The 27018-nt window shown below is 43.4% G+C and overlaps 1 protein-coding gene and 1 long non-coding RNA gene across 2 annotated transcripts; both read right to left on the bottom strand.

The window, feature by feature from the left end:
* Positions 1-9114: 9114 nt before the first annotated feature.
* TMEM17 (transmembrane protein 17) lies at positions 9115-16321 on the bottom strand. The gene is made up of 4 exons (XM_081855729.1): positions 16143-16321; positions 13921-14024; positions 12154-12267; positions 9115-9972 (listed from the first exon to the last, which is right to left on the bottom strand). Exons 1-4 carry the CDS (start codon positions 16249-16251, stop codon positions 9619-9621), a joined length of 681 nt encoding a protein of 226 aa, XP_081711855.1. The 5' UTR covers positions 16252-16321; the 3' UTR covers positions 9115-9618.
* An 848-nt stretch (positions 16322-17169) lies between these two features.
* LOC309338500 lies at positions 17170-26757 on the bottom strand. Its single transcript, XR_014154942.1, has 3 exons — positions 26559-26757; positions 18984-19340; positions 17170-17578 (listed from the first exon to the last, which is right to left on the bottom strand). It is a non-coding gene; the product is annotated as an uncharacterized lncRNA (long non-coding RNA).
* Between the last annotated feature and the right edge of the window lie 261 nt (positions 26758-27018).

Raw genomic sequence — 27018 nt, 5'->3', positions numbered from 1 at the left:
TAGTTTAGTTCAAAACACTTTCTACTGATCTTGATTGGAGCTTGGAACAGGCAGAGGTGGAGTTCCTTATGTAAGTTCTTGAAAATATTTTCCTCTTGGCATGCAGTTTCTTGTATTTTCAAGGGCAGATCTTCCTATCAGATAGGAGTGGCCTTGCTTTTAAAACTCTGGAATGATTTGTGTTTCTTTCTAGGCGTGGATTGTGGAATCTGGCTTGGGAACTATGAGAACACTAATGTTTTAAACAACTGCCCTTTTATTCAGATCTTGAAAGCATGCATCCATTTATGACAAAGGATCCATATTGTGAATAGAAGGTCTAGGTGCTAAGCGGATACGTAGAAGGGGTCATATACACTTAGGGTGCCCCTTCCAAGAATAGTAACTTGACATGCTCATGCCAAAGCTTAGCTAAAATGCAGAAAAGGCAAAAACATTTCTCTATAACCAGGCCTTTGACTGGCTGACCATTCTATTGCATTATAAATGTGTTTGTGGGAGGGGGGAATATCAGTTGGTTGGTTTGATGGTGGTGGTGTATTTTGTGTTCCTCATTTTGTATTTTTATATTGTGAACCACGCTGTGATCTTTGGATGAAGCGCTGTATTCAAATTTAATAAATAAATAATAAAAAAACTGTTTTTAGTGTTGTGTTTTAATTGTAACATGCAATAGGGCCTTAGGGTGAAGGGTGGATTAAAATAATAACGATGATAATTAAAAATAAATACAAAGGGACCAGTCCTACCCTCCTACCCTCCCACCCTCCTCCAGCCAGTTGCCTCTCTCCCACTTACCTGCTTTTGCTGTTTGTGTTCCCATATTGAGGCTTCCACAGTCTTGGTGGGTTGCTGTTTTCGTCTCCTGAGAGAACCCCATCGCCAGGTGAGGCTGTGGAGGCAGGGAGAATGAAAATTTATGCTACCTTTTTCGCTGTTACTGAGTGCAGAACTGAACCCTTAAGGAGCAAAGGATTCCCTTCCCAACCCAAGATGGCCTAAATTTTCTGCAGGTATCAGTGGTGTCTTTCTGGGGTTACATGAGCACTACAGGCATCCCTCCACTTATGCATGTTATACACGCATAAACAAATAGAACCACAGAACTGTAGAGTGGGAAGGGACCACAGGGGTCATCTAGTCCAACCCCCTGGAATGCAGGAAGCTCAACTAAAGCATCCAAGGCAAACCAGGAAACGGCAGGAGCGAGCTGGAGAGCTCCCTACTTTACCCGATTTCACGTAAGCCCATGTAAACACAGGGATTCCTGTATATACTATCAGTGCAACAGTGGTGCAACTCCAGCATAAATTAACAATGTTGGCGTTTCTTCTTGTACTGATGGTGCAATAGAATTTAGTAATGACTCCCATCTCCACCAGCAGATGAAGATCAGGGCTAATAGGACAGCACTCTTAACAGGAAGCAGAGTTGTCCCTTATCTAACAACATTTCTACTTGTTATAGACAGCTGGGAGTGGTGGTGATGGTGGCAAAAGAATCAAACGTGTTTGCTTTTTCTATCAACATGGTCTGTGGAAAAGGCCTTTGTTACTTTTAAACTTTTGACTGTTTCATGTTATGCTACTTTCATGGAAGATGCTCCAGTTGTTCTTTGAATTTCCCATGGCTCTAACACAATGGTTCCATATTTTCAGAATATGTTTTCTTGAGCTCCTGTTCCCTTTATTTTCATGTTCTATGCCTTCTCTAGCACACATTAGAGGAAGCCCAAAGTTTCTACCAACCTATTTACTTATATGTATCCTTTGCCTTGTTTGAAGGGGGTTCACCTTCCCCACCCATCAACTCTGTACTGGTGACAGTTCATTTGTGGTCCTGAACAACTAGTGTAGCATTTATGTATCACTGAAGCAAACTGCCTTAAGCAGAAACATTTGGAACATGCCTAAACAGCTCAGGGCTCTTTCGTACAGTTTATAACATGCACCATTATGCTTCAAAACTGCGTCTGATGCGGAAATAGATATTATCAGGGCCTAACAATGCAGTTTGGAAGGCAATTCTATTACAATTGCTAACTAACCAGAAAAGCAAAATAAATCCTTTGCTTATGCCAGAAAAGGGAGAGGGGAAATTGTTGTAGCTTGTTTTTCACCCTGAGCCACTGGATATTTGGGGATGCGGGGGGGGGGGGAGGGGAGGTGCTGTACAGTTTAGGTGAATACAGTGGTACCTTGGTTTACAAACTTAATCCGTTCCGGAAGTCCGTTCTTAAACCAAAACCATTCTTAAAGCGAGGCACGCTTTCCCAAATGAGGCCTCCCGCCACCGGTGCCCTTCCAACATCCGGATTCCGTTCTTAGACCAAGGTAAAGTTCTCTAATCAAGACACTATTTCCAGTTTTGCGGTGTTTGTAAACCAAATCGTTCTTAAACCAGACTGTTCTTAAACCGAGGGACCACTGTAAATTGTTTTGCTTTTTATCTAGACTCCACTGCCAGACCCACCAAAAACATCTGGGTTCACCAACAGGGCCCCTTATAAGACCTGTGTAAGATGATCTATCCCAATCCTGGAACTTGGCCGTGGTGCAAACTGTCAAAAAATGGTGCATCAATTGATATCACAGAAAGGGATAAATTTCAAGGTAAAATCCTTATTTGGGATGGACTTGTAGTATGAACAATAGAAAAATGGACTCCACTTTCTGCCCATTGGATTGTGAACTGCACTTTCATTGAATTAGAAATAGATTTGTGTGTGTGTGTTGTTTGCTTTTTACAATACTGGAGAAAAGGGTTTGCAACTGTAACTTCTACTTCTAAGTAAATATATAGGTAGATTAGGGTATCAGGTGCATTAACAAGTTGGGCTACAGTATTTTGTCACCCTAAATCAGAAGATCGTGTGTGTGTGTGTGTGTGTGTGACTTCAAAATGCCTTTTCTTTAATGAAAATGGCTTCTGGGTGCTACCAGAGGAATCACTATAGCACGTGGCTATAGTAACTGACTGAACACCTTGTTTAAAATTATGATTTCCCATTTTTCTCTCCATTTAAATAAATGGGTCGCTTTTTGTGCATAAAGTGACTAATAATGATAATGATGATAATGATAGTATCAGAATGCAGTTCACTGAAACAATTATTTAAAGGAGAGAAGAGGTAATAAAACATCATGTGAGCTGAGAATAAGTAAATTTAAATAAAGTTAAACCAAAATGATGCAAAGTTGTGAACCTGTAAGTTTGCTTTGAGGAAAATACTAATTTTAGAATGTTTGGGGTTTTGCAGCAACTGATTCTTTTATGCTGAAATTTGTAATTTCTCCAAGGAGCTAAAGAGAATTGCAGCCCATTTCTGACACAAGCAGGCTCATAAGCGTCACTAGCCGCATCTTTAATGCATGGTCCATATTTCTTTGTTCAGGTTTAACGTTAATTTTTAAAATGTTTACATACACAGAGGTGAAATAGGTTTCTCTAGGGCATGAAGGGCAGGGTCTAAATGTCCCTCCTTTTTGCCAGGGAAGTAGCAAATAATCTTTAGAAGAAAAAGATTTTATGCTATGAACTGGCTGTCAGCCAGCATTGAAAATTCAATCTGCTCGTTTTTTATTAACTGGTATCAGAAACAACAAACAGCCTCAGCAAGATGGCAGCAGGCCATATGGCAAAATTAAAAAGCAATCTCCCAGCCTACCAGATAACAGAGTTCATTGTTTTAAAATGCAAGTATATAATCATAAACAGTCAACCACAATCTCCTCAGTCAGCCTACTGTACGCTGCCAACTGCTGTAAAACCGCAGTACTAGTATAAACCTCCTTAGCTGAACAATTCCCCATACAATCCAAATTAATTGGGTTTTCCCAATCAGTTTTCAACGACCTCTTCCATTTATCCCATTGTTTGGGTTGTTGGATCAGTACAACAGTTTCCCGCATTAATCTTAGTGAGGATTGCCATATTTGTGGAATTTCCTGGACATTCTGGGAATACTGCAGTCGGAAACAGTATCTGGGCAGAAATCGGCAAAATGTCCAGGAAAATCCAGGTGTATGGCAACCCATGTCGGCAGTTTTTTCTTAAAGATAACTCAAAAACAACTTTTGTGTCCGGATTCTCACTCTGAAATACATCAAGCCTATCTTAGTATTGAGGGCACCAGTAGCAACACAGCCTACAATTATATGATTCTATGAAATATGGGGCACAATCCTAGCCTAAACTAAACACCTTAAAGTCCCATTGTTTGCAAAGTCTGACTTTTACATACACTTCCATTGCTCCTGTTTATTATTTAAGGTCACCTAGCCCATCTTCCATCACTCAAGGCAGCATACATGGAGTTACCATGTGATTTCCCATCAGACACCGACCAGAAAATACTGGACTTCAGCATGGTTGCTGCCTCACATGCGCCCACCTGGAATCAAGGGTCTGAAAAAGTGTTGTCTGGATTGTGTTCATGATATTTGATAACCTTATCTACACACTGGCCTCACTCATGGGCATAGGCAGATTTTATTTTAGGGATGGGGCAGAACTGAGTTATCTGCAACAAAATTGGTGAGTTAGTCAAGTATTTTTATTTACTTGATTTAAGTGGGGCAGCTGCCCCCCATCCCCTGGCTAACCCCATGGCCTCACCTGACATTGTGGTTGCTATGAGTTTCATCATGATAAAGTGGAGGGGGGATAATCCTATGCTGAGTGCTTTAGGCGACAACAACACTGTATTCTCTCCCACATGGGTGGCAATGTGGTCTAAACCACTGTACCTCTTGAGCTTGCCAATCAGAAGGTCAGCAGTTCGAATCTGTGTGACGGATGCTTTTTCCCAGCTCCTGCCAACCTAGCAGCTCAAAAGCATACCTGTGCAAGTAGATAAATAGGTACTACTGCGCCAGAAAGGTAAACGGCATTTCCGTGCGCTCTGGCTTCAGTCACGGTGCTCCATGCACCAGAAGCAGTTTAGTCATGCTCGCCACATAACCCAGAAAAGCTGTCTGCAGACAAACGCTGGCTATCTCAGCCTGAAAGCAGAGGTGAGTGATGCAACCCGTAGTTGAATTCAACTGGACTTAACCATCCAGGGATCCCTTACCTTACTTTACCTACCTATACACTTCCTTTCCCTCTAACGCAGGAGTGGTGAACCATTTTTAGTCCAAGGACCACATTCATCATTGGCCAACCTTTCAGGGGCCAGATGCTTGCAGTGGGTGTGGCCAAAAGTAGCTGTGGCCATCCCATACTCTCACAAACACAGGTACACAGAGAAAGAGCACCCCTCCTCAGCGGATGCATGCAGAGATGGGAGTCTTTACTCCCATTGAATAATCAGATGGCTGGACAGGAGTCACTTTGCATCTCCATCAGGATGCTGGCCTGGACAGAACTGTGTCTACATTCATTCATTCATTCATTGGTGTGGGAGGAACTGTCTAGAAAAAATGGCCTGTAGGCACCAGTTCTAAAGGTGTTGAAGCACAGGATGAGCAGGTGAGACATGTTTAGGTTCTGGAACTCGGAGCATAATGTCTGCCCTCTCATTACAATGTGCCTTGTATCTCCTACATTCCTTAGTTGGTATTTTGTCATTCGACAAAACCAGGTCAAAATACTAACTATAAAATTAATTTTTTACAAGCAAAATGAGCACATAGTACATCAAATGTGTGACCTTAGCAAACAATGGAAACATATACTAAAAGCAAAAACAAAAATCAATTTATCCCATGATTTACATAGGTCATATTCACGTGGTTAGCAACTTGGTCCTAAACATAGTTCCCTCTGAAGTAAGGTGCTAAGTTTAATGGGTCTTCCCTTCTAGAAAGACTTCCCTCTGGGACTGTACCCTGGGACTTACTAAGTTTTGTCCAGTGTAATTTCAGTTTCAATTTACTTTTCCAGAAAACTTCATAACCCTTTCAAGGATTCTGTTTTAAATATATTTTATGGCTGTTTTCAATCTTGGCTTATCTCTGTCATATTTCATGCTCTATTCCACTTGGGGAGGTAGGATTCAATATTGAAGAACAAAGTAATCCAGGGCTTTTCTTCATTTCAGTCTTTTACATACACGATGCAGGTTCAATTCTGTTGCATTTGACTTATTCTGACTGCTACCAAACTAACCTTTTTTTGTGCCTTCTTTTCACTCTTTCTTGTAATTTTCTTTACTCCTCCCTTTAATTTTGTCCATTTTGCATCCCCAGTCAAGCCCCTAGTGTGCATTTCACCTCCTCTAAGAGGTTTGCTACATCCCTTTATGCTTTTTCATCCAAGCTGATAGTCCAAAACACTAAGACACGCCAGAGGTTAGCATCAAACCTTCACAGCATTGCATTTTTCTCATCAGCTGGAGAGAAATTCAGCATTTTCCAATAAAAGGCTATGTCCCTTGAAGATTGCTGTTATTGATAAGAGAGAATAGAAAATCAGCCTGTAAATGTGCCATACCAATAAAACACTATCTTCTGAAACTTTCCCCCCATAATGCTAATCTCCTGACTAGAATCTCATAACAACTATGTGGAATAAAATAAATACATTCCCTGGGGGTAAAAATAAATAAATGAACTAACCACATCATTATCTATTTAAGAGGAAGAAAAGACCTGAAAGAGCCCTGTTGGCATCCTTGCACAGAATATAGCACTATTTGAATCTGTACAAGACCACCAGTACTGTCATAAAACAAAACCTAGGTATATCACAGGCATGCTAATTGCATAGAATTAGGTATTTCTTATGTAAATTTGTCTTGAAAAAGCTGGAAAATGTAAATAGGTGCCAGCTCTGCTCTGCTAAATTAATCTAAAACAATAAATGCAAGGTGGACAAATGTCAAGCATTTAATGAACCCTAATTATGAAGTCTAAAGCTTTATAATTAAAAGCAATTCTAGAAACACAAGCATCTGAGCAAGTTATTTGGTGATCTCTCTGGGAACGTGGACTCTCTCCCTGACACCTACCCAGAACTGTGGGTATGCAAGAGAGCAGGAGAGACAGGGCAGCACTGAACCTCCCTTTCCACAAGACTTTACCGGCAGTGCATTTCTGAGCAGCTGCAATGATTTCATGGTTACCACTGCAAAGCAGGCCCTGAGAGAGCGGTATCCTTAGAGCCAGTGGTGGTGTCACAAAATACACATTTTACAGGCTTGTAACAGCGTTTCTTAAACTGTGTTGCACTGTTGGATCACTATTCCATCATGTAAAGCTGAGAGTGGGAGGAAACACTTTTGAGATGGATGGAATTGTGTAGTATATGGGTAAAGGTAAAGGTAAAGGGACCCCTGACCGTTAGGTCAGTTGTGACCGACTCTGGGGTTGTGGCGCTCATCTTGCTCTATAGACTGAGGGAGCCGGTGTGCAGCTTCCAGGTCATGTGGCCAGCATGACTAAGCCGCTTCTGGCGAACCAGAGAAGCGTACGGAAACGCAGTTTACCTTCCCACCGGAGCGGTACCTATTTATCTACTTGCACTCTGACGTGCTTTTGAACTGCTAGGTTGGCAGGAGCAGGGACCAAGCAACAGGAGTCACCCCGTCGCGGGGATTCGAACTGCCAACCTTCTGATCGGCAAGTCCTAGGCTCTGTGGTTTAACCTACAGTGCCACCCGCGTCCCAGTATATGGGTAGGAGAGCACACAAAAAATCCCCATCTTACAACTAATGCGCCCCTTTGGTTTCAGGTAGTACATGGGTAGAAGACTCTAAAAAGCCAGGGAGCTGACTCAATTTCACCCCAGTGCCTCATGGGGCCAATGTAGCTTGTAGGTCCCTTGGCATGCCGGGCACTGACAGCAGAATCAGGCCTAATGGTGGTTTCATTTATCATAAGTAACATATTATGATTAAGTCTGAAAGAGTATACTTGATTCTCCCCAAACTCAGCCTCCTTGGAAGTTTTTGCTCTAGGAGGCTTAGTTTGGTCAGAATCAAGTATACACTTCCAGACTTAATGCTAAATGAATTACTTCTGGTAAATGAGCCACCATAGCTGCTGGAGGGCTGTGGAAATTTGTGTCCCGGGCTATTTAGACTCGTCTACCCATGTACTAGGGACGCAGGTGACACTGTAGTGACCACTGAGCCTCTTGGGGTTGCCGATCAGAAGGTTGGCGGTTCGAATCCCCGCAATGGGGTGAGCTCCCTTTGCTTGGTCCCTGCTCTTGCCAACCTAGCAGTTCGAAAGCATGCCAAAAAGTTCAAGTAGATAAATAGGTACTGCTCCGGTGGGAAGGTAAACGGCGTTTCCGTGCGCTGCTTTGGTTTCGCCAGAAGCGGCTTAGTCATGCTGGCCACATGACCCGGAAAAACTGTCTGCGGACAAACGTGGCTCCCTCGGCCAGTAAAGCGAGATGAGCGCCGCAACCGCAGAGTCGTTCGCGACTGGACTTAACTGTCAAGGGTCCTTTACCTTTGCCTTTTACCCATGTGCTATCTGAAACCAAAGGGGCACATTGGTTGCCAGAAGTGAAATATATTGGCAATATTATTATTATTTTATTTATACCCCCACCCATCTGGCTGGGTTTCCCCAGCCACTTTGGGAGGCTTCCAACAGATTATTAAAAGACATTAATCTATTAAACATTAAAAGCTTCCCTACCCCACTAATATATTTATGGGTAAATTTGTATTCTGGAGCAAGTGCCATAAGCACCATCCCCTCCGGTCACTTCTTTCTAAGAGAGAATGAAGGACACACATACTCTACTTTTCCAATGGGCCTGGACAGAAGCTGGATCCAGTAGAATTGATACAAGCCTTAATATTCAAATAAAGTTGAGAGCGGAAGTGGGGAACGGCTTCAGTCTTCCTCCTGCAGTTTCAAGGTCTGGGCCACTACTGTTGAAACCTTTAGCCTTGGATGTAGATTGTAATGTAGTATCTGTGGATCTTGCACACTTTCATGGCTTTATCTTCCTATGCACAGTAATCATGGAACTATCTCAAAATGAAACTCTCCTTCAGATAAATCCATCTGGCAATTCTATTTTGGGTTATAGAAAGAAGGTCATAGAGGAGCAATACACATTGGAAGAGCTATGGCTATCACTTGCAAAGTATCATTCAATGGGGAATGCTAACTTGCCATAGCCAATTGCAGTAAAATATTTAAATAGAATATATTAACACCAATTTATTTTTACAAAATATTCCTTTGCAACAGTTATTGAAATATTAAGAAAACACATTTAAAAATTAAACAAAGTATAAAAACATAAAGACTTTTAGAAGTCCAAAACAACTGTGACTCTGAGGGCTACTGCTGATATAACATTTTTCCTTCACTGAAAAATGTCTAAAGAGGAATACATGCTAAAGCGTTACAGGGGAAGGCGCATCCATGTGGATTACACAAGATAAAATTGGCAAGATTGTGTAGAAAGCTAACCTCATGAATCATGCCTGCAAAATACATGCAGGTTTTACATTTTTCACATTTTCCCATGTGTTAGTATTTTTTATCACAACAGAATTGGATCACAGTGAAGACACTGGCGGTAATGCTCATCTTACAGGTTCCTAGCAGAAGAGTAGCTTTTTTGTTAACTGGAACAAGTTCAGATTCTCAGAAACCCAAATAATTAAGGCAACAGGAACCAAGGAAGATGGGCAGGTGGCTGCATCAAGCCCTCACAGCAGATGTCCAACTAGAACTTGTTGAGCGAATTTCCTCCACACGTGGCCTCATATCCCATGGAGCCTCCACTCTCATTTTATGCCAGCTTAGGTTATCAGAGCGGAAATGACGATCTAGCTGGTCAAACTCATGAAGACGGAAGCGAGTTGCCAGTTGGTTCACCATTCTTCTGAGGGCAATGAATGCAGTAACAACCTGGAAGACAAGGAAGACTACAAAGACGGTATTGACTGCTCGCTCCAAGGGCTGGATTTTCAGACCTCCATTTAAAAGCAGGAAGAGAATTAAGGGCAGTTGTAAAAGGAGACTCAGGAGCCAAAAGCCGGCTAGTTCAGGAACCTATTAAAGGCAAAAAAATAAGGGGGGGGGGGTTTGTATCAATATACTAACCTCCTGGCACTATGACTCAGCAGTAGAAAATTTATTGGTCAGACTTTCTAACACCTGTGTCCAAAGTGTGAACACTGAGAAACTAAGAGCCACAGAGATTTCATTAAACAGCTTTTTGACTTCTGCGGATTTTCTACTTCTGTTGTTGTTGCTGCAGCTTTCAAGAGAACCCTGCCAACGGAGTGACTTTTCACTCAGACCCAACCCCACCAGACTTTTCACTCTGACATCTCAGCCAGATGTCATTTCGCTGACAGGGGGAACAGAATACAAACAGGACTGGGGACAGCCGGGGGAAGCGAGGGAGTGGATGCAAATTGCTAGCTTGTGTCTCTTCAACAGGAAGCATTGCCTTTAGCTGCCCTGGGCAACAGCAGAGGACAAATTGTATTGCTCACATTGTCATCTGTCTCCCCCTACATTGGTAGGAAATAGGGTCACAGTTGCAGCAGCAGGTTCTGACCTTACAGCATTTTTCAGGATAAAGAGGTAGGATTTACACAGGCAACGAAAGTCAGAATGAAGAGACCATGATTAGGAGAAGGAAGTGGGGGGTGGAGAAACCCACTAGCACCCCAATCCTAAACATGTAGCGCATAATCCAGTCAGAGGTGTACACAGGCTTCCTTGCGCCCTTGGCAAGGAGCTGTATTGCCCTCCTCCCCGCCATCCCTGTGTCCCTCGCCCAGTTGCCCAGAGCAGCGGAAGAGCAGCTTGGAGAGCGTGCAGAGGGACAGACAGGCTCCTAGCCACTCTCAGTCAGAGCAGAGAGGTGTGGTTTTTGTGCCCCCCTGGGCCTGAGCCCTTGGCGGGGCCCACCTAACCAACCCCTAGGTACGCCCCTTAATCCAATACAGACTTAAACACGGAAGCAAATAGCATGGTGGGGCAGAGCTGCCTACCTGAGCTCCTGGTAGGTGAGATGCTGCTGCATACAGGGATGGGGCAGGGAGGGTGTTGGGTGGAAACACACTGGACTGAATTGGTCACTGCATTTGCAGTGTTCTGACCTTGCCACTGTCTCGCTCCTCTCAATAAGCAGCAGTGCCTCACCTGCATGGAGGTCAAGTAAGTGCCTCTGACCACCATGCTGTCTACTTTGCTTAAGCACCTGAAATCAACATGCTTAAGCATCTTGTGTGTAACATTTTTTCAGTATCTAGGAAAACCCGCTCTGCACATACTCAGGAGCATTTCTTTCCTTTCTTACTAATCCATGCAACTGCTAGGCTAAAACCTTAATCAGATTAAGCACTGAATAGAATTTTAGAATGTTGGAATTGCAGACAGCATGTTAGACTGATCCACCATGCGTTTCTGTGCTTGTTTATTCATAAGTAAATCTCACTGTATTTAATGGGATTATTCCTAGGTAAACGTGCATAGGAAAAGTGCAGCCCCAAAGTCTTAACCTTATTCTTTGTTAGACAGATACACATCAGTTCCATTTCCTTCCAGATCCACATTATATCCCAGGTTGTTGTTTTTTTACATTTCATTCCAGAATGGCATTTACTAATACTAGCACTGTGTTTTTTTAATACTTAACATTTCTGTAGTGTATTTCAAATACTCAAAGTGCTTCACATACTGTTTTACAACTCTTACAACGGCCCTGTGTGGCCAATAGCATTCATTACTCCATGTTGCTTTCCCTGACCCATTAAGACTAGACCTGTTTTAGGTGTTTGAATGCATCAATTCCTCTTTTATTTTTTTAAATGCTTTTATATTACTGCTTATTGGTTTTACAGTATGTTGCATTTTTGTTTTACCATTGTGCGCCACTTAAGAGACTTTTAAAATATTCCATTTAAAAATATTCCAGAAGAGGGTAGGAACTTAGGCTAGAGAGCAGTGGTTCCCTCAGAGTACCTACTGAGCTGCTTCCCGGCTTTCACACTTTGTCTTGGCCACTGTGCTACAGAAGCTCCTCCATACAAGTGTCTACAAAAAAACCATGTATGAGTCTAACCAGCATGTCTGTGTGGTATCTTATCTTCAGGACTGAGTCCAGCTACTAAATTTGTTGGGGGAAGGCTGTAACCTCAGAAAGGTTATTCAATATTAAAAATCTATTAGTCTGAGATAACTGCTACTGAATTCCTCATGGGTGTGAGGCAAACTTACCTTTTCCTGCAAATTCCCCATGTATCCTAGGTACAAGCGGATCATTTCAATCAGAGAGGTTAATATAATGACTGTCACCAAGATGAACTTGTAGTAGTCTGGTAAGACTGGATACTAGAATTGAGAAATGACAAAAAATTAAATACAGACATACCTCGTTTTGTTGTGCTTCGCATTACTGCACTTCACAGATAATTGTGTTTTTTACAAATTGAAGGTTTGTGGCAACCCTGCATCAAACAAGTCTACTGGCACCATTTTTCCAACAGCATGTGCTCCCTTTGGGTCTCTGCGTCACATTAATTAAGGCTGCAGGGCCGTCTTAAGCATATCTGCTGCCGTGGTGCAAAGATCCCTCTGGCGCCCCACCCCCATTTCCCAGAGTTGTCAACCTTTTCCCAAGCCTCTGCGGGGGCCTGGGAAGGAAGCTGCACGCCCGACAGCCATATAGTTGGCAGGGCGCAGCTTCCATCCTAAGCCTCTGCGGGGATCGCTCTCCTCCTGCGAGGGCCTGGGAAGGAAGCTGCATGAGTAGAATGTGTCATTTTATTTAAAATGATGGGGCGCAGCTGGCGGGTGTGCAGAGGGAAAGGGGAGGCAACCAGCAAAGCTGCACAGCTCCCCCACTCGCTGGGGCGCCCCTGAGAGGCCGGCACCCTGGTGCAACGCACCAGTAAGCCCAATGGGAAAGACGACTCTGAAGGTATGTACATTGCTTTTTTAGATATACTACTATTGCACACTTAACAGACTACAGTATAGTGTGAACGTAATTTTTTTATGCACCGGGAAATCAAAAACTTTGTGTGACTCACTTTATTGCAATATTTGCTTTAGGGCAGTAGTCTGGAACTGAACCCACAATATCTCTGAGGTATGCCTGTACTACCATTGGCCAATTGACTGTCATATTCTTGGAATCCATACTATACTGAGAATCTAACTGTGTTTCCCCCCCAAAAAACTTGCCTGCTTATGTTATAAACCTGTTTGCAGGTGTCACTTGACCACACCCATTTCATTAGGTTACAGCAGGGGAGGGAGAGAAGTAATGGAGAGCCATCTCTGCTGAGAAGTCAGGCCCCTCCCTCTCATCAACTGTCACCTGACTGGCAGCAGTCATTACACCAGGTTGCAGCAGAGGAGGAGATGAAAGAGATGGAGTGTCACTCCATCAACGCAACTGAGACCATTAACTGTTTTCTCCTCATCTCCTTGAACTTTTCCACTCTGGCTGGTCATTAGAAGAACTTATAACTAGGAACCTATAACAGAGTTTGCTTATCAGGCATGTCCAAAGTCCGGTTTGGGGGCCTAATCTGTCCCGCTGGTTGGTTTAATCCAGCTCCTGTAGCAGTTTATTTCCTTGTTTACAAAGTTCAACAACTTTGGTTGGCTCTCTGGTCGGCCCTCGCGGCCCTTCACTTCATCAAATCTGGCCCTCTTTGAAAAAAGTTTGGCCACCACTTATTTCATCCTCCCTCCTTATCTATTTTTCCTTTGTGTGATTGTTCTTTAGACTGTAAACATTAGAACTGCCTTGTTTGCACTGATATGCAAACTGCTTTGGGAGCTTTTTTTGCCTGAAGAGTGGGGTACAAAATTATTTAAATAAACACACTCAGAACATTATCAATCTTATTATAGAAGTACGGCTATTACCAGGTATGTAGATGCACAATTACTAGTCTCTCTCTTGCAGAGTGTGCACAGAACAATAGCAGATGCAACAGGATTATAAGAGTACCAATTGTCTTCTGAGCTCACCTTCAGCTGCAGCATCACTATACTGCTGACCCACCAAAATGGGAAAAAGCAGAGGTTGAAATAGAGGGACATCTGCAAGGGCAAACTGGAGACGATTTCATTATCTGGAGAGACAGAGGAAAGAACCCACCAGCCACTTCAGACATTTTCCCTTCTATATGTTGAAGGCTACATCTTTATGCACAGTTACTTTGAAGTAAAATATCCATAGGTTTCAGATGAAAGAGATGCTTCTGAAAAAAGCAGAGTTCTAAGAGACATGCTTGAACTTCTAAGCCCAAATAATCCATTCTTTCTTTTTTTGTTTTATGTTGTTTTGTTTTTTATTTAGATTAATCTGTTTTTATTGCTGAAAAGTTTCAATAAAATATTTTTTTAAAGGAAATAATGGTACCACTCTATTCTATCTTGTTCAAACCACATATCGAGTACTGTGTACAGTTCTAGGTACCACAATTTAAGGAGCATATTGACAAGCTGGAATGTGTGCAGAGGAGGGTGGCCAAGATGATCAAGGGTCTGAAAAGCAAGACTTATGAGGAACAGTTGAGGGATTTTGGTATGTTTAGCCTGGATAAGAGGTGACTGAGAGCCATATTCAAATATCACAAGGCTGTCACATGAAAGATGGAGCAAGCTTTTTCCCCCGGCTCTGGAGGGTAGACTGGAACAAATGGCCTCGAGTTACAAGAAAAGAGATTCCAGCTCAACATCAGGAAGAACTTTCTGACAGTAAGAGCTGTTCCATCAGTGGAACAGACTCCCACGGAAGGTGGTGGACTCTCCTTCCTTGGAGGTTTTCAAGCAGATGTTGGATGGCCATCTGTCAGGGATGCTTTAGTTGAGATTCTTCCATTGTAGGGGGTTGGACTAGATCAGGCACAGGCAAAGTCGGCCCTCCAGATGTTTTGAGACTACAATTCCCACCATCCCTGACCACTGGTCCTGTTAGCTAGGGATGATGGGAGTTGTAGTCCCAAAACATCTGGAGGGCTGAGTTTGCCTATGTCTGGAATAGAAGATCCTCAGAGTTCCTTCCAATTCTATGACTTATAGAAATCTTTTTCAGTTCCTTCAGGAAATCAGCCATTATTTCTCAATTGATTCTGGAGTTCTTGCCTCAGCAAACGTCTTGCAAGCTATTTCATGTTTTCGTAGTGTCTAAAATACTACTTCCTGACATCTGCCTTGTTTCTTTTCAGCTTTCATTTACACCATACTGTCCCATCCCCTGGGTTCATTAAAGAATTTGACATGAGATTCCTGCATTGCAAGTGGTTGGAGGAGAGGACCATCGGTGTTCCTTACATCTCTATGATTCTGTGATTCAGAAAAAATTAAATAAACATTTGGATGCGATTGAATTTTTAAAAGCATAATATATGCCTCATGCTAGTAACATTCAAAATTACACAAGTTGTACCCGCTTTTACAAAAGCTCCTGAGAAAGCCACACATTTTTGCAGAGTTGAAGTGGACAGTGGCCTGAAATGAAGAACCCATTTCCACTAGGAGCTGCTTCTTCTTTGGTGTGTTTTATTGATTTTCAGATACAAATGAATTAGATATAAAGTAGAGAAAAAATAGTAACAGCAACAATAACAGCTGCAGGTTGGTGCGCAGAGCCATCACAAAAAGTGAAAATGTAACAAAAGCAATCCCAGCTGAGGTTCATTGGATGTATAGTCAGATGAAAGTGTCATTCCACAACCTTCCCTGTGTTGCTGGTGGATGGAAGCCGTGCATATCCAATAAAAGGCGGCCACGTTGTATAAAAGCTTGTGTTTATCTTTCCAGTATGGTGCTCTTATGGAGTCCCATATCTACGACAGGCAAGCTTCAAAGAGATTTATATTGAGTCCTCCAAAACCTGGCAATTATTAATGTAGCAGCAGTTAACAAATGAATAATAAGGTATTTATTAGGCATTCCTTGGGCTTTTTAAGGAAAATAAGACAATAGTGCTTCTTTATAGAAACACGGCCATCACCCACCCACCCACCCACCCAAAGGGTCTGGGAGAAGCCCCTGATCTTGCATTCACGGCAAACCCCTGCAATCTCCACTGCAACTGCAACTGCAACTGCAACTGCCCAGGCTTCTGCGCTGCCTCCCCGCCGCCCAGCGCCCTTCCATCTCGACTCCTGGCAGCCGACCACGTGACGGCGCCGCCGCCGCCATCTTTGTAGCTGGCCCCTGCGGCGCCCTCGCCCGTCACTCACCCGGCACGTTGTCGGCGGCGCTGCTCCCGGGTCCGGTCCGGTTGTTGTCCGTGAAGACGGTCCGGCTGAAGGAGCTCAGCCGCCTCCTCACGGGCTCCGGCAGAGACATCAGCGCGCGCCGGCGGCGGCCTCCGCTCGTTGCTACGGCAACCAGACGCCGCCCGCCGCTCCGTGCGCAGCCGCGGCGCCGCCTCTTCAGATGCGCCCAAAGAGGTGCGCGGGAAACGGAGGCCGCGCAACTCGGCACTTCAGGTTCGTCCACGCAGCGGCCCCAGCAGGTTGTGGGTCCGGGGGAATCGGTGGAGGAAAATAAAAGGCCCGCGTGCAACGACGCGCGCCTCCCCCTTGACAGCGGGGTGGGAGAAAGGTGTGGGGCTGCTTGGGGGAGGGGGAGAAGGGACCTGAGAAGGCTGCGTTGCTTCCATTTGGTCTCCCGCAGCAAGAATGTGCCTTTTGCAAACGCGGGGCTCCTCCTGCAGCCTCTTCGCTCCGAGCAATGCTGTGCAGCTGGCAGAATCTGAACCCGCATCTCCCTCCCTCTGCCTGAGATTTGGCAAACCATTTTGGGTTGCAGCTCTGGGAAAGCCAACTCGGGCATCTCAAGGAAACAGTAAACCACCTCTGAGTTATTCTTCAGCAGCAATTTAGTAGTACAGTATATTATATTGTTATATGTTTCTTTATAGCCTGCCTTTTTCTCTGACAGCGCCACAGTCTAGGGCAGGGGAGGCGCAGGGAAGCTGCCCGAGGGGGCTGCTTCAGAAAGCCCGGGGCCGAGCAGCTTTCCGCTTACCCCCCGCGCCTTTCTCCAGGGAAACCCCCTTTTCGCCGCTGAATTGGAGCAAATGTCATTTCGCTGAAAACCCGAAACTGGATGTTGAATGGGACGCTGAGTCCCATTCAGCAGTGAAGAGCGGGTTTTCCTGGGGGAAAGCGGTGGGGCAAACGTGCGGAGCCCCCAGCACTAAGAGAGGGAATCCCGAATTAAACTGCCACAAGTGGCATTGAAAAACAGGATGGTGCTGTGGTGGCGCTCTCCGGACACAGTTCTAGCCAGTGCTTTTTTTCTTTAAAAAAATGTTTAGGAGTACTGTACTGTCATTTTGACTCAAGAAAACCACCATTTTATAGTTGAAATCGGGGGAGGGGGGGGGAATACAGTAAATGGACAAAAGTACAAAGATTCACAAAATGTTTAGGGGTCTGTGTCCTTCCAGTTCCAGCCAGACATCTTGCCTGTTCTAGCTGTAATGAGGTCCACAGTTCATGACACTCAGGGGCTCACCCAAGACAATTTTGCCATAAGGGCAGTGGCAGGGAAGGGTCGACTGTGTTATAAAAAACCTTCCAGTGGAGGCAACCACAGAAAATACCCAGGCCTGCTCCAGTTGGGCATTACATCTCACGCAATTCTGGGCCAACTGACAGCACCCAGCCTCTGAGGGAATCAGGCACAGATAACGCTGGGGATTGTTGCTGTCTCCCGGGTCTTGGTTCAACACTTTTACCACTACACCATGCAGTCTTTGTTATTTTGACTTGAGCTTTTAAGAGTGTGGGGGACAATCTTAGCTGTAATCCTGTACACACTTTACTGGGAGTAAGTCCCACTGCACACTGTGGTGTTTACCTTTGAGTAGAGATGTAGGGGGACCAGTGGCGTAGCGTGGGTTGTCAGCACCCGGGGCAAGGCAAGTAATTTGCGCCCCCTAACCCATGGATTTGCGCCCCCTAACCCTAACCCCCAGATGTTGCGCCCGGTGCGGCCGGCCCCCCCTGCACCCCCATGCTACGCCACTGAGGGGGACGCGGGTGGCGCTGTGGGTAAAACCTCAGCGCCTAGGACTTGCCGATCGTATGGTTGGCGGTTCGAATCCCCACAACGGGGTGAGCTCCCGTCGTTCGGTCCCAGCTCCTGCCCACCTAGCAGTTCGAAAGCACTCTTAAGTGCAAGTAGATAAATAGGTACCGCTTTATAGCGGGAAGGTAAACGGCGTTTCCCTGTGCTGCGCTGGTGCTGGCTCGCCAGAGCAGCTTCGTCACACTGGCCACATGACCCTGAAGTGTCTCCAGACAGCGCTGGCCCCTGGCCTCTTAAGTGAGATGGGTGCACAACCCTAGAGTCGGACACGACTGGCCCGTACGGGCAGGGGTACCTTTACCTTTACTAGAGATGTAGGAGACTGCACAGTTCATTACTCAATAAAGCCAACTGTTTTTATTTCTCCTCATGCATACACTTCGTAAGTAAAACAAAAGCCACTGAAAGGCTACCATGGTTTTAAATCAGAGGTACTGTAATCTTTATGTATCTACAATGGTTCAGCTAAGCTGCCTGGTCAAACTCCTGTGGATTTTTTGGCAACAACACTGAGCCATAAACTATATGCACTATAGCTTAGGAAAGTCAAGATCAAGTCTCACCAGTTTTTAAGTGAACAAATTTTCACTTAAGCTAAGCATAGCCAAGCCTGTGGTTTAGTGTTCTACCAGAATCACTATTATGAGGCTACTTGATCTGCCTTTCTGGAGATGGCCAGCCCTATTACTGGACAAATTGCGATTTTGTTCAGAGTGTTCTGAACCTTCCTTAGAATAAAAAGAGCAGAAGGTGAGAGCTGAAGTTGGAGAGAGGAACCGAAAAGCTTGTTCAGACCTGCTTGTCATAGAATGATAGAACTGTACAGCTGGAAGGGACCCTGAGAGTCATCTAGTCCAATGCAGGAATCTCAACTAAAGCATCCATGACAGATGGCCAACCAACTGCTGCTTAAAGACCTCTAAGCAAAGAAAGTCCACAATCTCCTGAGGGAGACCATTCCACTGTTGAACAGCTCTTACCTTCTTACTGTCAGAAAGGTCTTACTGATGCTTAGTCGGAATCTCCTTTCATGTAACTTGATAGGTTAGTTCGGGTCCTAGCCTCTGGAGCAGGAGAAAACAAACTTGCTCCCTCTTCCATGTGATAGCTCTTGAGATATTTGAAGATGGCTCTCATATCTCCTCTCCATCTCCTCTTTTGTAGGCTAAACATACTAAACTCCCTCAGCCTCATATGGCTTGGTTTCCAGACCCTTGATCATCTCTTCTGCACATGTTCCAGCTTGTCAATATTCTTCTTAAAGTGTGGCACCCAGAACTCACCACAGTACTCCAGATGTTGTCTGACCAAGGCAGAATACAGTGGTACTATGACTTCTGTGTGTAGGAGGTTCTTTATTTGTATATCATCAAGATATACAGCCCAGTCTAGTGTGAGAATCTGATCAGATATTGTATTGAATATACATTGTAAGCAACTTAAAACATTAGCAGGATTGTTATAAACTCGTGCAGTAAAGATAATTTAAAGGGAATATAATGGGAAGTTAATAATTAGATACAAATTGGTTACGCAGTAGGAAAAAGATACAAAATAAGGAACTGCAGAAAGGAGGGGAGGGAAGTTGAAGAAAATGTGGATTGATTATGTAAAGATTGTTTTTTTTCTGTCAAAATACGTGTATGAAAAAAATGGGGTGGGGTTAAGGCTGAATACAGCAGTACTATTAATTCCATGTGTAGCTGGCTCTGGATTTGTGTGTCATGAAGATATACAGCCCAGTCTAGTGTGAGAATCTGATCAGAGAGACAGTAAATTGTGATATGTCTCAAATTTCATGTCTTAAAAGAATGGCAGCTCTTTAATTGTAAAATGGATAAATGGATGTATTAGAAGAGGCTTCTACAATATGGCATAAAATAATGGTTCATTTTCTTAAGCAGGATGCTATGGAGGAACACTGGAAAGCAAAAATCATAGGTGTTAAAAAGATGTGGGGGGAGAAATCTCTGCACCTGTTGAAATCCCCTCTTCTACAAAACTGTTCAGGTAGGGAAGCCATATCTTCTCAAACCTCTTACCACACTGCTCCATAGTTACCAAAGTCTGACAGACATAGCCAGCCAGCAATTATCATTGTTATTCTAATGCTTGTAATTAAAAATAAAATAAGATGGTGCAATTAGCTTAACATCATACTGCCAGAATAATGTTAGGGAAGTTTTGTTAGGGAAGAATAATGTAAGGGAATGTTGGCTCACCGGACCCCTTGATAGCATAATCCTTAAAGCACTTTGCCCATGCTAAGAACTTGTGAAGAGAATGGGCATAATGCCAGCAGCGTGTTTTGAAGATCAGTTCGTTAGACAATCTTCTATTTATGTCACTAACACTTTAACACCCACTGAATGTTTTGTCTGGCTCAGAAGAATTAGCACTACTGATTTGGAGTCCCTGTGTGTACACTGATTTGTTACACATAATAGCTAAGTGTCATACAACACATGCTACTTATCATGGTGTTGGCAAGCGGAAGTTCCCACTTGTTCTTAGTGAACTCAATATTATTGACTGGTGGGAGCTTGTGCCTAAGTGTATTTATTTCACTGTTACTATCTAGTTAATACAAGCTTCAAATGTAGCTCCGTTATAACTGTCCATCTAGAATCCCTCTTAAGCAGTTGATTATGTGCTTGCAGAATTTTTGATTTGCTGTTATTTTTTTAAAGGCTTTTTAAAATAACACTGAAAACCCCCCACAAGGGTTTGCTGAGAGTTAACAATTTATGGTTGCTGAAAAATGCTTTCCATACTCAAAACAAAGAGCCATATCAGTGTAAAGCATTATTATTATAATTCTAGGTCCATGCTGCTTCACAGGGATGAAAGATGCATAAGGCATTTTGACTGGAATTCAGAAGCAGCTCTCCTAGTGTTCCAGCTTTTCCTATGTTATGAATTATGCAGAATGCATTTTGGAAGCTAAGAGTTGAAGTATTGCATTTAACTGTCATTGTGTTGAGATTGCCTAGCAATATACATGGCCTTTAAAAGCCTGACTCCGAAATGACAGAACTGTGTATGATTAAAAACCATGAAACTGCAGGTGAAGCAGCATTGAATGACTCTTAGGGACAAAAAAGATATGCAATGCTAAATGTGTCATTACCAAGCACATCAAAGTTTTAAACATTAAATAGCAGGTGCAAAGGCTTATTTTCCTCAGAACAGCAAAGAAGGGAATTGGCTTCCATGAACCTGATCCTAAGCAACAGGGAAGAATTGGTTGATGAGGTGATGTGGATGTTGGAGAGAAATTCCTACTCCCTCGTGAAAATGTAAAGGTAAAGGACCCCTGGATGGTTAAGGCCAAGGCAACCAGCGTTTGTCCACAGCCAGCTTTCCAGGTCATGTGGAAACCACTTCTGGTGCAATGGGACATCATGACAGAAACCAGAGCGCACGGAAACGCTGTTTACCTTCAACAAGTCTCCATCTGTTGGCAGTGAAACAAACAAGCAAAGGTTCCAAACAACTTAAAAAGAAAGGTACAGTACTTGTTTTCCTTAGGAAAAGGAGCATGTAAAGATGCAGGCTGTAAAATCTTCCTTTTGGAAAGATTCAGTTCATTTGGTTTTTCTTGAAGCTGGGAGCCATTGGCTGTATGGGTCATTTGCTTTTTCCATGAAGCACAGAGAGAAAAAGACTGAGCGTGGTGGAGCAGAGCCAGTTGGGAGCCTGCTAAGCCACACCCACAGGTAAACTGAGTAGTGGGAACATTGGGTTTCATGATGAGAAAGAAAAACCCAAACGTAGTTAAATGTGCACTGGAAAGCAGCAACTTTCAAAAATATAGTGGCTTCGACAACTTAAATTTGCCTCACTCTGTGTTGGATTATGGCAAGTATCTTCTTTTTTCTCTTTGATGATCACTTGTAGCTGAGTAAGATTCTCTTCCCTGAACACGGTCTTAACAGTGAGTCCATAAGTGACTGGAGAACCTCCTCCTCTATGGCAAGTATATTTACCCTTCTGAAGGCTGTGCTTTATACACGAATAAAGTATTCCGTCCTTGTTTCAATTCACCTACTATGTGCATAAGCCCACCTGTGTATAACTTTAGATTATCACCTGGGCACCCATCTAGGCCATCATTCGGTGGTGTGCTAACATTACAAGCAAATGGGTCAACTTGGACCAAAGACTTAAACGCGTTGACAGGCACAGCATGGGTAGGAGCTATACATGTGTTCCATGTTATTCTAAAAATGAGCTCTGAGATCATTAATGAGAAGGCAGTTGGTATATAACCAGTGCAATGCTGCAATTTATTTTTCTTGACAATTGACACAGAAGAAGCATATCCATTGCAATTTTTGCACATGGTGAATTTGAGGAAATTCTCTTTACTTTCTGACAGTGTGGAGTTAGAGCAGCACTGTTTCTGGATTCCCTCACCCCTCCGCTAGAACAGTTGACAGATTATTGAGTTTCAAAAGACTCTCTCCTACTCTTTGACCTTATGGCAGGATCTTGGCTGCCTTCATGAGCTATTGCATGCGCAGATCCAGGACTTTCTTTATAGCATTTCTTTGGCTCACTAACTGTTACAGGCCACAACTGGAATCTAATGAGGAACACATACCAAATTCTTGGACAGAATGACCCATACCAAAAGAAAAAATGCTGTTACTATTTTTCTATATAACATCCAGATTGGGGAAGGGGACAGGGAGGTTAGTGTGGTTTATTACTTTTCTTTAAGCAGAAAAAACTATGGGAGGCAGAAGTTAGGAGATAGTGGTTTCCGCAGCCACAGTGCTGTGCTTCCCCAGCGGTTTGTCTTCATCCTCAGAGACACACTGCATTGTCTCTAAAAACAGACAGATGACAAGAAGAAGAAGAAGAAGAAGAAGAAGAAGAAGAAGAAGAAGGAGGAGGAGGAGGAGGAGGAGGAGGAGGAGGAGGAGATCAAGGGATGTTTGTATGTAGATGGATTCTGATATTTTGTTCACAATTCCAAGAATTTTGTAATTGGCAGTTTAAACACTAACAAAGGAAGAGCAAAACAAAATATACCTTCCCAACATAAAATAAATACCTCATTTCCATTTTTTCTTCTAATCCCCTACCCAAGTTTACTACTGCAGGGTACTTACCAACCACTGAGAAAGTTTAAACCCAAATGGAATAGCACTTTATACTGTCAGGTTTCCAGTCACTGACTGTGGGTGAATTGGGGCTCTCAGTGATACTACTATACACAACATCATGGAATGAACCTGTGGCTCTCCAGATGTTGGATACGACCACCCATCAGACCCATCAGACCCAGCCAGCATAGCTATGTATGCCCTGTTGAGCTTGCTGGAAGAAAGCATAGCTCCTGCTAGAGGAATAAGTTATAAATAGGATGATCCTAGGGTTGCCAGATCTCCAGCATCCCAAAGCCAGGTCTCAAGGGGTGGCATGTAGAGATGCCATGGGTGGAGCCTCTTGATGTTATGGGGCTGCCAGCTCTCAAGAGAATTAAGATCAAAAGCCTCATTTCTTAAGGATTATCAGGAGATAAGAGAACACATTCATGATTGGCTGCAACATCGTCAGTTAAATAAGGTTTTCAAAGAAGACAACAAGAAAGGATTTGGTTACACCATATCTAGATTCCAAAGAGAAATTGTAGATGATGATGATGATGATGATGATAAATTTCTAAAGAAAATGTATAATTTATTGTTAGAATGGGAGACTAAAGATGAAGAGGTCAAATCTGTAATGATCAAATGGACACAAGATATAGGACATAATACACAAATGGAAGACTGGGAAAAACTATGGAAAGTTAATTTAAAATTTACTGGTTGTATATTGTTAAGAGAGAATTATATGATTGGATTTGACAGCAGCATTAGTTAACAGTTCAGCCAAGGCTGATTTAATGCTTGCTTAATCAGAAATTTGTCCACTACTTTTCTGCTGAAGAAACAGACCTTCCAAAAATTTACCTCTGAGGATCCTATCACATGACAGTTCAGTTAGTTGTTGTTTTTTTTGTACAGACAACAACTAATTGAACTGTCATGTGATAGGATCCTCGGAGGTAAATTTTTGGAAGTGAATTCATCTGAATTTGGGTTTCATGTTATCAAAATTTCTTGGTAGCCAAAATGGGCTTTATCAAGCTTAAAACTTTTAAAATATTCATAATCTGTTATATTGAATGCTTTCACCATACCATAAAGGTTGGGAACCACTCATCTAATGTGGTAACATTTCAGATTGATGTATTAAACATCAAACAATTTGATCATTAACAAAAATGAATAGATTTGGGGTGCCTGTATTGTGGAAGCGAAACTCATGCAAAGAATAGTGTGTTTTGGAATAATTGTCTTACACCTAGATGGTACATGACTAGACATGGTGGAAAGAGTCTGTCTGCACCACCTATAGCTTGATGGCTGTGTGTTGCCATTCAAACCTAAGACTCATAAATCAAACCAAGTGTCTGCCTCCAGCATTGGTTTAGCAGCACCTCTGACATTAATTTGTAAGGCGGGGGGAGGAGTATTCTTAAAACTCAGGAAGGGAAAGGTATGGAATGTAGTGTGGAATGTGGTGTCACCAGATCAAATCTTTGAAAATACAATGTATTTTCTGGGTCTCAGGGATAGTTACAGAGTAGTTGAACACCCAGTACAATAACCCCACCCAATGACGGAGAAAGTGCATTAGAAAACCCATAGAAAAGATAAAAGCATAATGACTTTCCAGCAAGAACATCTGCTGCTACTACTACTACTATTGTTACTGCACACATATAATTTTCTTTTTCTCAAAGAGTTGTAACTAGGCCAAATTCATCCAAAATGTTTCCACCATTTTTAAAGCAATCATAGCACTGAACCCATTAGTACATCAGGCATAGCACAGTAACAATTTTGCACTCTATGTATCCTTAAAGTGCAGTCATACCTTGGTTCTCAGACGTAATCCATTCTGGAAGTCCATTCGATTCCCCAAACTGCTTGAAAACGAAGGTGCAGCTTCCGATTGGCTTCAGGAGCTTCCTGCACTCAAGCGGAAGCCACGTCGGGTCTTCGGCTTCCAAAATTTTTTTGAAAACTGGAACACTTACTTCTGGGTTTTCGGTGTTTGGGAGCCAAAACGTACAAGTATCACAGCATTTGAGAACCAAGGTATGACTGTATATGAAGTCAGCGGCGGAGCTAACTGATTGGGCACCCAGAGTGGCACACATGCCGTGCACCTGGGGGCGGGGTGATTGACAGGGTGGTGATCCGCCTGGGGGGCTATCAGTGTAGCAGTGATCCGCCCGGGGGATTTTGTCACCCCCCTCAGGGATAACACCTGGGGCGAACCACCACCCCCCACCCCTTCCTACGCCCCTGTATGAAGTTCTGTCTGCATGGCTGGCTTTCTTGCAAGTTCCTGTTATGTGCAGAGAAAAGTGTGTGTGATATCACCATAATCTGTGTTTGGGAATTCATGTGATGCTAGTCCTAATTCCAGAATAATTCAGCACATTTGTAGCCCTCGTACAACACAGCGCAGGGAACAGGGGTGGATCCTCCAGGTCCCTAATCCTGGAGGAGCCCCAGAAGCAACTTTAGTCCACATTTACTTTAAAAAATTTGGTCTAGTAGGTGCAATTTGAGTCATACAACTCGTTGATTAATCTCTGGTTGTATGTATTTCAGCAATCCCAAAGTCTGAGAATCAATAGCACTGGTGTTGTAAAGGTTGTTGAAAGCAATCCCACTGAAGAAGATAAGAGTGGTTACCCAGACCTTGTTGCTGGTTGTGAAGGGCCTTCCATAACAGTTCACGTTTCAGGCCCCCCAAAATGTATGTTCACCACTGGCATGACCCTAGCAGAGACAGTAGACTTAACTCCAGTTTTAGAGGAGTCAGGGGTGCCAACTTGAATAAAATATTGGGGGGGCAGGTAAGCCCCACTCTGCAGAATTGATCACATGACAGGGCGCACCCATACCATGTGAATGGCAATGGCCATCAACTTGGGGGGGCTTCCCCCTCAAGTATTTTATTGGGGTGGCAGAAGAGGCCTCAGCCCCTAGGGGTTGGCTCCTATGAGAGGAGCAGTAAGAAAACCTTGTGAGTGAGTGTGTGTGTGTGTGTGTGTGTGTGTGTGTGAGAGAGAGAGAGAGAGAGAGAGAGAGAGAGAGAGAGAATTCCACACAATGCAGATCTTCCAAGTGGGAGAGTTTAGATTTTTAAAAGGCTAGTTTAGCCTTTTTAAAAAAACAAGCTAAGTTTTCCTAGGTTAAAAAGGTTAGGCTATTTTTGTAGGTGAGAAAAGACTGAACTGAAAGTTGAGCATTCAGTTCATCTTAAATTCTGCTAAAATGTAGTCTAGCTCATCAAAGCTGGTAACTTGCACTTTCAATAGTAGGCTGTCTTCAGTTAAAAAGCAAACTTTCCCCCCTATTATTTAAAAAGTTTTTTAACAGGACTCTGAGGAAAACTGACCTTTTCCACAAAGAATTAATACACAGCCCAGGAGACTTAACTGATACAAGCCCATCCCACTTTTCAAATTACAGTGGTACCTCCGTTTATAAACTTAATTCGTTCCGGAAGCCCGTTCTTACACCGAAAACATTCTTAAACCGAGGTGTGCTTTCCCCAATGAGGCTTCCCTCCACCAGTGCCCTTCCACTGGTCAGCTTCCATTCATCTTCCAGTGCAAAGTTTGCTAGCTGGAACAACTACTTCTGGTTTTGCAGAGTGCGTTGCCCGAATCATTCATTAACAGGACTGTTCTTAAACCAAGGTACTCTGCAGTGTTTTCTTTTCCTTCTTTCTTTTTAGTAAACAAGGTGTTGGTCCTCACCATGAAATGGTTACAGTAAGTGTCACACTTTTAATATTTGGGGGGGGTGCCAGTACTATTTGCCTTTGAGTACCCCCAGGGGGGAAAGCACTGCTACTCTCAGGAATTTGAGCCACACATCCTGACCTAGCCTGCTCCATGAGCTGCAGGGAGCCTCAGCTGATTCAGGGTTCATC

Source organism: Podarcis erhardii (genome assembly GCF_964252035.2).
Source record: "Podarcis erhardii genome assembly, chromosome: 3".
Classification (NCBI taxonomy): domain Eukaryota; kingdom Metazoa; phylum Chordata; class Lepidosauria; order Squamata; family Lacertidae; genus Podarcis; species Podarcis erhardii.
This window is presented reverse-complemented; position numbering and strand designations above follow the sequence as displayed.